The sequence below is a fragment of the Sciurus vulgaris genome (assembly GCF_902686455.1).
Source record: "Sciurus vulgaris genome assembly, chromosome: 18".
In the NCBI taxonomy this organism is placed as follows: Eukaryota; Metazoa; Chordata; class Mammalia; order Rodentia; family Sciuridae; genus Sciurus; species Sciurus vulgaris.
This window is the reverse complement of record NC_136479.1, coordinates 12,954,723-12,967,204: the sequence shown is the minus strand read 5'-3', so window position 1 is coordinate 12,967,204 and position 12,482 is coordinate 12,954,723. Positions and strand designations below refer to the sequence as shown.

Sequence of the window (12,482 nt, the reverse complement as noted above, 5' to 3'; positions counted from 1 at the left end):
GAACCCGCTGAGCACATGTGGGAACGCAGGGCCCTGCTCGGGCCCAGGAGCCCGGTGCTCGTGAGGACTCCGGGTGTTCCCCAGAGCCAGAGCGAGGAGGAAGTGAAGGGAACGTCCAGCAGACCCGGGGCAGGCCACGCAGCCAGGGCAAATCCACCTGCGAAGAAGGCACAAGGGGACAGCTGACGGTGACCGCAGGTATTTTTAGCTCTTCCCAGTGACAAGAGGTCCCCTGAACAGGCTGCAAACTCAGCAGCCCAGAGGGGGCCGTCAGGTATCACTGGCGACGGGAGAGACCAGAGGGAGGTGGGGCGTGGGTCTGGGGAGCGGGGGAGCCCTTCTCAGCACGGCCACTGACCACCAAGTGGGGAGATGGTCGCAGGACTGCCAACCTCATGACTTTGAAAAGAACTCCAAAACCCACACGGCTTTGGGGCACCCCCACCTCTGCCTTTCTGGGCTTGGTTGTTACAGCATTGGGCAGATCCCAGGGCCTGGCCAGGGCAGCAGGAGGCAGAGCAGATCAGACCACGGGCCAAAGTGGCACCTCGTCATCACGCCCCGTGGGTCGGTGCCTTCCTGCGCCCCAAGCTGCAGATGAGGAAGTGGCGAGCGGAAGTGGCGTGAAGTGGCCTGCCTAGTCGATCAGAGGCTGACGGAGCGGCCCCACCCTGAACGCGCGGGGCCTGCCCGGGGGCCTGCCTCGGGCACCGCCTCCATCTCCCCGCTCCTCCCTGAGATGTAAAGTGAAGACCTGGAACCCAGGAGTGGGGTGCTCCAGCCTCAGGAGGACGGGGACCCCAGGGCCTCCAAGCCCTGCCTGGATCACGCACCTTTCCAGAGGAAACCTGCCTCTGGGGACCAAGAGGCCACTGTGGGGAAAGGGGATCAGCAGCAAGGACCTGGGTAGGCAGGTGAGAGGAATCTCAGGTGACAGGCACTTAGAAGTTCGACCCTAATCCCTGCCTGTCAGACTGCCTCCGGGAGGGCTGGAGGCACGCTCTTCCTGTGCACAGAGCTGGCCCAGTGTGCGTGGGGCCTGGCACACTCTGACTGATGGGAGGGAGGATGGGTGGGGAGATGTGAAGAGGTGGATGGCAGACAGCTGGAGGCATAAGTGGCTGAGGAGCCAGACAGGTGGATGTACGGACAGAGGGACAGACAGGCCAGGTGGGTGCGGGGGTGGATGGATGGATGAATGGACAGGCAGATAAATGGATAGATGGGTGGATGGACAGACAGGTGGACAGATGGATAGTAGGTGGATAGGTGGACAGACGGACAGAAAGGTGGATGGATGGATAGACAGGTGGACAGATGGATAGATAGGTAGATGGATGGATAGACAGGTGGACAGATGGATAGACAGGTAGACAGATGGATAGACAGGTAGACGGATGGATAGATAGGTAGATGGATGGATAGACAGGTGGACAGATGGATAGACAGGTAGACAGATGGATAGATAGGTGGATGGATGGATAGATGGGTGGATAGATGGATAGATGGGTGGATGGATAGACGGGTGGATGGATAGTTGGACAGATGGATAGATAGGTGGATAGGTGGACAGATGGATAGAAAGGTGGATGGATGGATAGACAGGTGGACAGATGGATAGATAGGTAGATGGATGGATAGACAGGTGGACAGATGGATAGATAGGTAGATGGATGGATAGACAGGTGGACAGATGGATATACAGGTAGACAGATGGATAGATAGGTAGATGGATGGATAGACAGACAGATGGATAGATAGGTGGATAGGTGGACAGATGGATAGAAAGGTGGATAGATGGATAGACAGGTGGACAGATGGATAGATAGGTAGATGGATGGATAGACAGGTGGACAGATGGATAGATAGGTAGATGGATGGATAGACAGGTGGACAGATGGATAGACAGGTGGACAGATGGATAGATAGGTAGATGGATGGATAGACAGGTGGACAGATGGATAGATAGGTAGATGGATGGATAGACAGGTAGACAGATGGATAGATAGGTGGATGGATGGATAGATGGGTGGATAGATGGATGGATGGATAGATAGATGGGTGGATGGATGGATGGATGGATGGATAGATGGGTGGATGGATGGATAGACAGGTGGACAGATGGATAGACAGGTAGAGAGATGGATAGACAGGTAGACAGATGGATAGACAGGTGGACAGATGGATAGATAGGTGGATGGATGGATAGATGGGTGGAAGGATGGACAGATGGCACATGGGTGGATGGATAAGATGGCAGATGGATGGTAGGAGAGATGGATAGGTGGATGGCTGGCTGGCTGGCTGGCTGGCTGATGGATGGACGAGGGATATATTGATGCCATACACGAATGGATGCAAGGGTGGGCAGAGTATGAAGCTAGGATAAAAGTCTGACTGTGCGGTAGGTAAAGACTAAGAAATGGGCCCTTGAGTCACCGTGCAGCTTCGGCTCCTACTCTGGCCACCTCTGGGAGGTTTGACTTTTATGCAGTTTATTGCCCTGGCTCTCATTATTTTCAATAAAAAAATAAATTTAAAAAAACCCACAGAGGAGAGCGGCGGCCTCTGACTTGCGGGTGCTGCACGCCGCAAGGTGATGCCCCAGCCCCTCCACGTGCCTGGTGCCAGGCAAACACTCGGGGAGCGGCCGCCCTCCCCGCTGCACCGTCATCACAGCCACAGGGAACGTCCGCTCCCCTGGGGGGGACCTCGGCACCCACCTCTCTGCCCCAGCTCTGCCCTTCAGGTGCCAAGGAGAGCAACGCTCCTCTGCTTCCCAGGCAGGCCTACAGCAAAGCTCTCCCGGGAGAAGCCCGTGCTCCTTATGTGACCCCATTAGCATCCTCGGGCACATCAGCCTGGATTAGATGCTCCGCTAAGCCAGTCAGTCACCTGGCAGGGGCACACCAGGTCTCAGAGGACACAGCCCATTTCACTGCTCTCAGGGGCCCCGATTCAGAGACCACCTCCCCCAACAGGGTTGCAATGGGTCCACTCCTCCATCTGGCCAGCTGGCCAGGCTCCCACCCTCTGATTACTAATAAGGCTGGCTTCCCTGTTCCTAGAGAAGGTGACAACCACCCTCCTCTATGACATGTGTCTTCCCTGGGGGAGGGGACGCCCCACCACAGGCATTGCAGGGGCACAACCTGATGAGCGTCTGCGGGCAAACTGCCGGCTTCTGTTGCAGGCGGAAGGAAGTGCTCGGAAGGTCCCAACTGCGCCTGCACAGAGATGCTGTCTCTGCCATGTCCCTGTCACCTAGACTCTCACGCACCGGCCGTGGGCGCCTCAGAGATAACCACAGAGCAGCTGAACCGAAGGAGGAGAGCAGCAGGAACAGCAGCGGGGGCCGCCCCCTGGCCCGCGGGCTCTGCACAGCCCCCTCTGCCCTCCCGTCCTGGGAGTGCGCAGTCCCAGCCTGCTTCTCCAGCCACCTCTGCGCTCCGGTTCCATCTTCCCTGGCATGCTGGCTGCCCTGGACGACAGGGGATCCTTTCTTTTCCAGGACCATAAAACTCTGTCTCCTAATGAGGAGATTTGGGCCAAAGGGTACAAAGTAGCAAGTCTAAAGATCTAACGTGCAACACCATACGTCCTAAGTGAACCATCCTAAGTTAACCGCGCTCGGGATTTTTGCTAAATGAGTAGATCTTAGGTGCTCTTGTCTCCCCAAAAAGAACAGGTAACTATGTGGGATGATGGATACGCTATTGTGTTTAACTACAGTAATTGTGTGTGCGTGCGTGTGTGTGTGTGTGTGTGTGTATGTGTGTATGTGTGTGATGTTGAACACCTTCAGTAAAGGCAAGAAGATTTTTTAAAAATGAGATCCCATCCTTGGGGTTGGGCATTCTGAAGGAATTAACATGTGCTTCTGTGATTCCAAGTCAGGCACCTTCCCGAGATGTTTCAAAGACAGAAGTCGCAGAGCAGTTAGGAATGCAGACCACGGGGGTCAAACCCCCGGCTCCGCCAGTGACCACAGTGCGCCCTGTGCCTCAGCTTCTGCTCCAGCAGTTGGTTTCAAGGAGTTAATGTTTGCACAACACCCGGAACAGAGGCTGGTTATAGTCAGCACCCTGACCTCTGGCTGCTGCAAATAACATCATACGTGGCTTGAAGGACCGGAGAAGTTAATGCGCAGGGTTTAAAACGGGCTTTACTCGGATCGTGACCGTTCGGTTTGCGTCATTATTTAGGGGATGGGTTCAAAGCACACTGCAGATGCTCCTTTTCTATGATTGGCACATTTTTAGGAATCTGCAGTCAGAAGAGAGAAAAGTGGCATAGTGATTTTGGGGACAGATACAGTTGTATTGAGTGTTTATCCAAGAACTGTGCAGACGAGGAGTTCAGCACTCCGCGTGGCAATTGGAAAGAGGCAGACCTGGGCAGATTCCCAGTTCGGCTACTCCCCCTACTTCGGGATGTGTTTGGACAAGCAGCTTTCCATCTCTGAACCTCAGTTTCTTCATCGATGAAATAGGGACAGCAAGGGCCCTATCCCATAGAGCTGGGAGGACTCAATGAGACAGCAAGATAATGTCTACAAAGCTCTCCTCCATTTCTGCCACACACCCAGCAATCAAAAGACCAGCAATTTCTAGTTAGGGCTTCATAGACTCAATTTTGTATAAGTTGGGTAACAGCCTCATTCTTCCTAGAGACAGATAAAGAGATCCATTTGGTATGCAATCCACCAAAATTATGCCTAGCATCCAGCTGGTGCTCAATAAATGTTGATGTTCTTTGTCCTGCCACATTCCATCCTGCTTCGAGGCTGGCACATGCAGAAGGAGCTAGATGAATTCAACGGCCTAGGGTTCCACTTAATCCCTCCTTTGTGTGGGGAAATGAATAATCACACACATACACACACACACACACGCGCGCGCTCATTTCCAAACGAACCAAGAATTTCCTTTCAAGAACAGCAGCTCACGTTGGAGCACTGAGCCTGCGCCAGGCCCAAATCAGTTCACACATATTATTGCAATTCATCCTCACACAACCCACTGAGTGTCCTGTTTATGGACAGCAGTGCTCCCCCCCCACCCACCAGAGGTGGAAGGGCGTGGCCTTAGAGGTGGAAGGACGCACAGCTAGAAGCTGAACCCAGGCGCAGCAGCTCACACTGCACAAGGCCTCTTTCATTTGTGCTGGACTCTGGCACATAGTCCCTGTGACTTTTTCTTCTGTTCCCACAACCCTCCCTTTGAATCTGGGTTTTACTGGGGTTGAGGTTGCTAGTGCTTATTTTCTCCAGAGCATTTTCTCTTTATTTCTGATAGCTGGGGAACTGGGGTCATAAGAAACAAGGAGGGGCAGAGGGAGAGGGGAGAGAGATGGTGACCACCACAGGGCAGCATTAACCAAAGGCCAGAGGCCAGGCCTGCCCTCACCCTGAATGGGCCCTGCTCACCCTAAAGAGCTCTGGATGGGAAGGTAGAATCTGACCACAGAGACCCGAAGTATGTTTTTGTCTTCCGGACACACACATGCACACAACGAAGTCAACTCCGTTCTCCCACAAGCCACCAAATTTCCCTTTCAGTGAGGACCAATGATCAGGGTTGGACAGTCCCCAGGAAGCAAGAATTTATGCCTCAGCTGGCTTCCTGTCTGAAAAACAGCAAGCACTTCACCACCCAACCTTCTGGAAGATAAAAACAAACTGATGTGGAGAGAGAATGTCTGAACGCGAGGGAAGAAGGAAAGTGAGAAAAAGACGCACAAGCACACGTGTCTACAGAGGGGCTCACGACGCACGCACACGCATTAGGCTGGGCGGCCCTCATCCAGAACCCTGAAACCTGCAATGCTCTGAAATCCAGAACTTTCTTAAGTGCCAACACGACCCCACAGGTGGAAAATTCTACACCCGCCCTCGTGAGACCTGTCACAGTTAAAACACAGGCATGCTAAAAATACCACAAGAAATTACCTCCAGGGTATGTGCACAAAGGACCTGTGACACATCAGTGGATTCTGTGCTTCATCTCCGGTCCCATCCCCCAATCTCTCATTGGGTATATGCAAATGTCCTCAAATTTAAAAACCCATCACTGGGAACACTTCTGGTCCCAAGCATTTCAAATAAGGACTGCTCGACTTATGTTAGGCTAAATCATATCATATTTTATGTCATATTGTATACCTTTACATGTTTGTAACAACTTCCACTTTATGTGCTTTAACATTTTCTACAGGATTAAGCGCACGGCCCATGTGCAGTAAAGTAAGGTGAATATCGTTCCTTGATGCCTATTTCTGTATACAAAGCGCAATGCATTGCTCAAATAAAACCAAACGCCATTGAGAGTAAGAAATTTTAAAAATAATCATAAATAAATAAACCACTGGTCAAATACCCTCTTGTCCTCTTGATCGCAAAACATTTGGACAGAAAGGAAAGCCACCAAGGCTGCTGGAAGCAGGGGGCGGTCTGGATCCTGTGAACCACCTTTCAAAGTCACCACCAATGTCTGAAAAACTCTTGAGTTATCTGAGTAATGTGAAGTATGAGGAATTTCTGCCGAAAACCAACATTTCAAGGGAGTCAGATTTAAAAAAAGAGAGAGATCAAACTTCAGGAGCGAGTGTGCGTAGAGGGGAGGACAATGATAAATTAGATTTCGTAAATGAAACTTAATACCAGTTCATCCAAGAGCACAAGCAGCAAAGGTGAGGGACAGAAAAGAAACATTCTTTACATGAGCCCGTGACTCTCTTTCATCTGCTCCGTGATGGTTAGTGGAGAATTTGAGGCTGATCTTTCTGACAGCACCCCTCGGCCCCCCAGGTATCTCCCTTCCCTATATCACAAAGACTGCTGTTTTGAAATTCTGAGATGACAATAAAATCCACAGCTCCCTGGAGACCCCGTGAAAAGTCAGGGCCAAGGCCACCAAACAACTGCAATCCTCCCGGTCATTCTCCCAGGCGAGAGGCCGAGCGGAAAGCAGACACTTGCAAACCTTTGATGGACATGCCCATCTCGCCGCCGTTCCCCGGTGCCCTCTGACTCTGTCTCCTTGCAAAACTGGAAGCTCCTTCCTGGCTTCATAAATGCACCAAGAATACAATCGGCTCTTTCCAGCGATTGACAGCTCCCTGCGCTTGCCTGCAAAGCACACACATGCGGAGCGGGCGAGAGCAGCAGGGTCTGTTTTAGAAAATGCTCTCTGCACAATGCCTGCCCGACACTCTGCAACACACCCACCCCAGGCCACAGATCCCCTCTCCATGCAAGAGCCACCGCTGTCAACCCCACCCCACCCCCAGCAGCCCACAGCACAGAGGAGGAGCACCACAGAGGAGGTCCACGCACACACCTCTGTGGCGCTTTGCACGAGTCATCTGGAAAATCACAGCGATTTTTAATTTTCTTAAAAATATCCTGCTCCCAGTTGTCCCTCCAAAGCAACATGCTGGCAACCCCGCCCCCCAGCAGGGTCTGCAAACAAACCGCGTGTTGCAAGGGCCTCTGTGGCTTGCAAATCAGTCTGGCCGTCTCCTTGCCTGCAACCCAAGCACCAGCTATGCTGGACTCGGGAACAGCCTGCCCCCTTCTGGTCTCCTTGGTCCAGGGGAAGGGCAGGGGCTGGGTGGGCACAACCAGAAGGGGCCAGAGCCCAGGCTCCAGCCAGAATGTATGCATATGCACTGTGACTTCTAGCGACCCACAGCAGGGGCAGGGGTGTAGAGGCAGAACAGGAGAGAGGTAAACAAATAAAAGAAAGCACAAGTTCAGGGGCAACAACAGCCCGCAGCACGGTAGCCAACTCTCAGGGAGGGAAGAGTGAAAAAAAAAAAAAAGAAAAAAAATGCATGGATGTCTATATCAGAAGGTGAAGCAACTGAGCCAGTGGGGACTCCAAGTGAGGGGGCAGGAACTGAACTTGCAGAAAAACAATGCTAAGCAACTCCACAGTTGCACCTGGAATTCCAAAAGGAATTTCAAAAAGCATCGGGCATGCTTCCCCAACCTTGCCAATTGTAAACCACCCATGGCTAAGCTGGCACTGAGAGAACAGGACACTAATCTGAACCCATCAAGGGTGGTGGTGGAGGATGCTCAGTATGCCAGGGCCCTGAGAACAAGTCAGTCAGCCACCTCCTTCCCTCTCTCCATCTGTTTCAACAGGTGTAATCTCCCGAACCCCAGGTGCAAAGGGTACAGTGAGCCCCATTCCCCTCCCCAGGACCACCCTCCGTGTGGAACACTGGGCCAGCAGTACGTGCTCCTGAACCCTCCCACCCACCTCCAGGTAGGGCCCTGAATCCAGAAAGCACGTCTAATTGTGTCTCTGCCTGAACACATTACTTTCAGTGCCAGGAGTTCAAAGGCAGGGCCTCTGAGCACCCTCCTCTGTAAATAAGAGGCTGCAGGACATGGGAATGTTCTGGTTCTCCATCAGCAATCTCACTCCACTCCCTTCTCACGAATGAGGGAAAGCCTTCCCCCTGCTACCCACAGGGCAGCGTGAAATGCCATCACATCACCTCTTGGGGCGGCTCAGCCTGTAGGCACAAAGAGCCACACTCTGGCAAAGAGGGTCGGTCAACTCCAAAGAAGTTTAGCAGATCAGAAGGCACGGTGTGTACAAAGGCAGTCTTTGGTGAGGGTTCCCAACAGGACAGAGGCACGCATTCCATCCCCACAGATCCTGGGGCCCCCTCCCCACCCCGTGTCTAACATCCTTAAGGGGCTAAGCAAATCCCTGCAGGCAAGTGGCCTGATGAGGACACAGGCAGACACAACCCATCCCCATCTGTGCCTTAAGACAGATCACAACGTGCACAGCTTAGACCCTGCCCCAGAGCTGAAGCCTGGGACCTCCCGGCCCTGTCTCCCTGGGCTCAGCAAGGAGCCTTCAGAAGGTGTGAAAGGCACCCCTGGAGAAGTTGGGGACAGGATAGGAAGACTAGTCAGTTCCCCACCCAGCCGACCAGATGGCCCCAGGAGATCTGCGAGAGACAGTTTCAGAGCCCTGACTGTTCACAGCCAACAAGGGCAAAGAACCCACAGAAGGTGCCCTGACTGTGCTCTGACAGGCAGCTGGTGAACGGACACAAAACTGAGACAGAGACAATCCGCCAGGAGAACAGGCCATGCCCTGAGACTGCAGATGGGGCGGAGGTAAAGTCAGAGAGGGCACAGGAGACGGCAAGGTTAGAGAAAGAAGGTGGAGACCGGATGCCGAGACATCCAAAAGGGGAACAAGAGGCTCAAAGTAAGACGGGACCCCAGGCTGTGCACTGAGTGAGGGGCACGGTCAGGGACATGGGACTCCCAGCCCAGAGCCCTTGCAAGCCAGAGAACAGGAGGGCTCAGCGGGCTGCGCCCAACTCGCCAAGACTAAGAGGCAGCTGCCGGAGTCACCCGTGAACCGCGGCGGCGGGCGCCGGGCACGATCCACGCACTCGGGCAGGGAGCGGGGCACAACACCTACAGGCAGCGAGCAAGTCGGGCACCCAGCAAGAGTGACGAGGAACAGGAACCCAGCCCGGCTCCGGCGGCCCTCAGAGCGCCTCCTCTGGAGAGAACTTCCCCAGACCCCAAGGGGGCAGTCCTCAGACTCGGGACGGGGCAGCGCACGACCCCCGGGCCCGCCCGGGGAACGAGGAGTGCGGGGCGCGCGGGTGCGGAGCGCTGCCGCCGACCGCGGCTCGGGGCTGGGGGGCGTGGGGCCGCGCCGCCTCCCTCCCTCCCGCCGTCCCCGCAGGGCATCTTACCGGCTGCGCCCGGCCGGGCAGCGCCCCGCGGCTGGCCGGCTGCTGCGCGCGGGCTTCTCCGGGGCCGCCTCCCCGCGCCCGCGCCGGGGGCCCCCGTCCTCCTCGTCCTCCTCCTCCTCCTCCGCCGCCGCCGCCTCCTCCCCGGGCTGCAGCCGGCTCGGCGGGCAGGTCCCGGCGCTCGCGGCGCGGGGCCGGGGCCGGGGGCGGCTGCTCGTTGCCGCCGGCCGCTGCGCCCCCGCGGCGCTCGCCGGCCCCGGAGTCGAGGCTGCTGAAATTCCACACGACCAGCGTCTGCAGCAGCAGCACGGTGAGCGCCGCGAGCAGCGCCGAGTGCGAGCGCCGGGCCAGCCTCCGGGCGCACGGCGCCGCCACCATCTTCGGAGCGCGGCGGGCGAGCGAGCGAGCGGGCGCGGGGACCCCGGCGCGCTCCGGCCGCCCCCGCGCTCCCCGCGGCTCCCGCGGGCCCGGCCGCCGCTCGGGCTCCCGCTCGGCCCCGCCGCCGCCTCGGCTCGCCGCTGCTCCGCCGCCGCCGCCGCCGCCGCCGCCGCCTCCTCCGCCGCGGCGCGGAGTTTTCAGACGGGCAGGGACCCGGACGTCACCAGGAGGAGGGGAGGGCGGGAGGCGGGCGCCGGGAGGCCGCGGAGGGGCGCGGGCGCGCGCGGGGACGGGGCGCGCGGGGAGGGGCGCGGGCCCGCGCGGCTCCCGCTCCCCACAGCCCTGGCCCCGGCGGGGGGCGGCGGGGAAGGGGCCGGGGGCCGCGGGAGGGCGGGGCCGGGGGCGGGGCGGAGGGCGGAGAAAGCGGAGGGCGGGCCAGGAAGGGGGCGGGGGCGGGGGCGGCCGGAGCGGGCAGACGCCCCCAGGACGTGGGGGCGGGGAAGGGGCCGAGTCCCGCCGCCGAGAAGCAGCCTGGGCAGGAAAACAGGGGCGCCTGGGGCCGAGGGGTGTCCGCTCGGACGCAGGGGAGGTCGGCGAGCGAGGGGTCCGGAGAGCCCGAGTTCCAAGTGGGAGCACGCAGGAGGCGGAGGTGCTGGCGGCTCCCCGCCGGGACCGTTGGTCCCGGGGTAGTCTGCGGGCGCCAAGACGTGATGGACAGTTCAGCAGTGTCAAAGCCCGGGAAGGTCCCGGATCGCGCGGCCCGACCCCTGGGTCCCGGCTTGAAGGAGAGGGGAGGAAGGAGGCTTTGAATGAGCCTCCGGAGTTAATCACCGTGAGCGCCTAGGGTGACTCCTGAGTCACCCCTCCCTCCAGTGCCTACGACGTACTGAGTGCTCACTGAGTCACTTCTCTCTCTGGTCCCCAGCGACTCACAAGCCAAGGACTCCAAATCCAGTTGGCAAGTAAGTGCTTTAGTGGCAAAAGGAGTTTCCCAACCTTCACAGGCTGCAAGCCCAGAAGTCTGGCCCTGGAGCCGCCACCCCAGCCCTCTCCCTGTCCATCCGGAAGCGCCTTGCTGCCTGCACAGGACTCAGGTCCTGCAGGAACAAGTCTTGCTTTGTAAAGAGTTCTCTCCCATCCTGGCTGATCTGCCCGGGTGACCTTGAGCCACCAGGCCTCCTCCCTGGGCCTTAGCTTCGTCCTCTGTTGGTGTGGGTTTACAAGGAATGATCTCCTGCCTTCTCTGACTCAGTGTTTCCAACCCGTCCCCTCCCTTGTCCCCTTGCCCAGGTTTTGTGCGAGTGGTGAGTCCATGGAATGGGGTTGGCCTCTGTTGTGGGACTGAGCCTTGGGAGAGTCCAGCAGCAAGCAAGCCCTCCATTTGTGAGTGGGGGACTTGGGGTGAAGCTTTGCATCTTGTTCTCTGTGCATGTAATTCATCCTAATTTTTAAAGGCAAGAAAGTGGATTATAAAGAGAATAGATCAGAGGAAGAGGCAAGCAGTGGAAAGAGCCAGCCAGTCCCTTCCTCTCCTGGAACCTCCCTGAACACTGACCTCCTGTGGGATGCCGGGCCAGGCACAGGAATCCAAAGGTGGATAAGGCTTGGTCTCACCTGCACAGAGCTTGTGGTCCAGGGAAGCCACGTGCAGGTAGGGATCTCGTGGTTACCCAGCCTGCTTCCCTCAGAGGTGCTAAACTCCCAGCTGGAGGCAGCCGTGGGAGCATCTGCAGCCTGGCCTGGCTAAGCACAAGGCCTCCCCTGTGGGCTCAGCACCCCTGACCAGGAGTGAAGAGCAGAGGTGGGCAGGTAATCAAATATCTATTCTGTCTTTAAAATAGACTGGCAGGTCATGTAACCGAACATTCCAGAGTAAAGGCTTCAGGGGAGGCTGGATCCGGCACTTCAGAACCATCACCTTGGAGTCCTTTTCTTCCCGTCTCACCTCTCTGCCTCCCAGGGGTCCGCTTCGTTTGGGGGTGTTATGCCCGGCCTCAGTTGCTGAGACTATTTTTATCCTGTTATGTCCAGCCCTGGGAAAAAGTATCAGTATTTCCCAGGCTTGGATGGACTGATTTCTCTCCAACTGAACCATGGTTAGGTCCTCGGCCACCCCTAAACCGATCCTTGTGACCAGGAAGATGGAGTGTGCTGGTTAGCTTGGCCAAAAGCCCATGCTTGCCCTCTGCAGTGGGGTGACCCCAGCGTCCCTGCAGCTATTCGAATGCTCGATAGGGATCAAGTCTTCCTGGGAGGTGGCAGGAGGGTAGCCTGCCAGGAGGCCTCACAACTTGGGCCAGTCACCCCCCTTCCCAGTGTCTTTATTGCCAAGTGAGTGGTTGGATGAGCTGGTCCCCAAACCG

The 12,482-nt window shown here is 56.8% G+C and overlaps 1 protein-coding gene across 2 annotated transcripts in view; it reads right to left on the bottom strand.

The window, feature by feature from the left end:
- Nucleotides 1-10,415, bottom strand: part of XYLT1 (xylosyltransferase 1) — a 257,946-nt gene extending 247,531 nt beyond the window's left edge. The window contains exon 1 of one of the 2 annotated variants that reach the window (XM_079120851.1): nucleotides 9,745-10,415. In XM_079120851.1, coding sequence (XP_078976977.1) covers nucleotides 9,745-10,119 — 375 coding nt within the window. In that variant the 5' untranslated portion in view covers nucleotides 10,120-10,415. The remainder of the gene's footprint in view (nucleotides 1-9,744) is intronic. The other variant, XM_079120850.1, reaches the window with a different exon arrangement.
- Nucleotides 10,416-12,482: the final 2,067 nt, after the last annotated feature.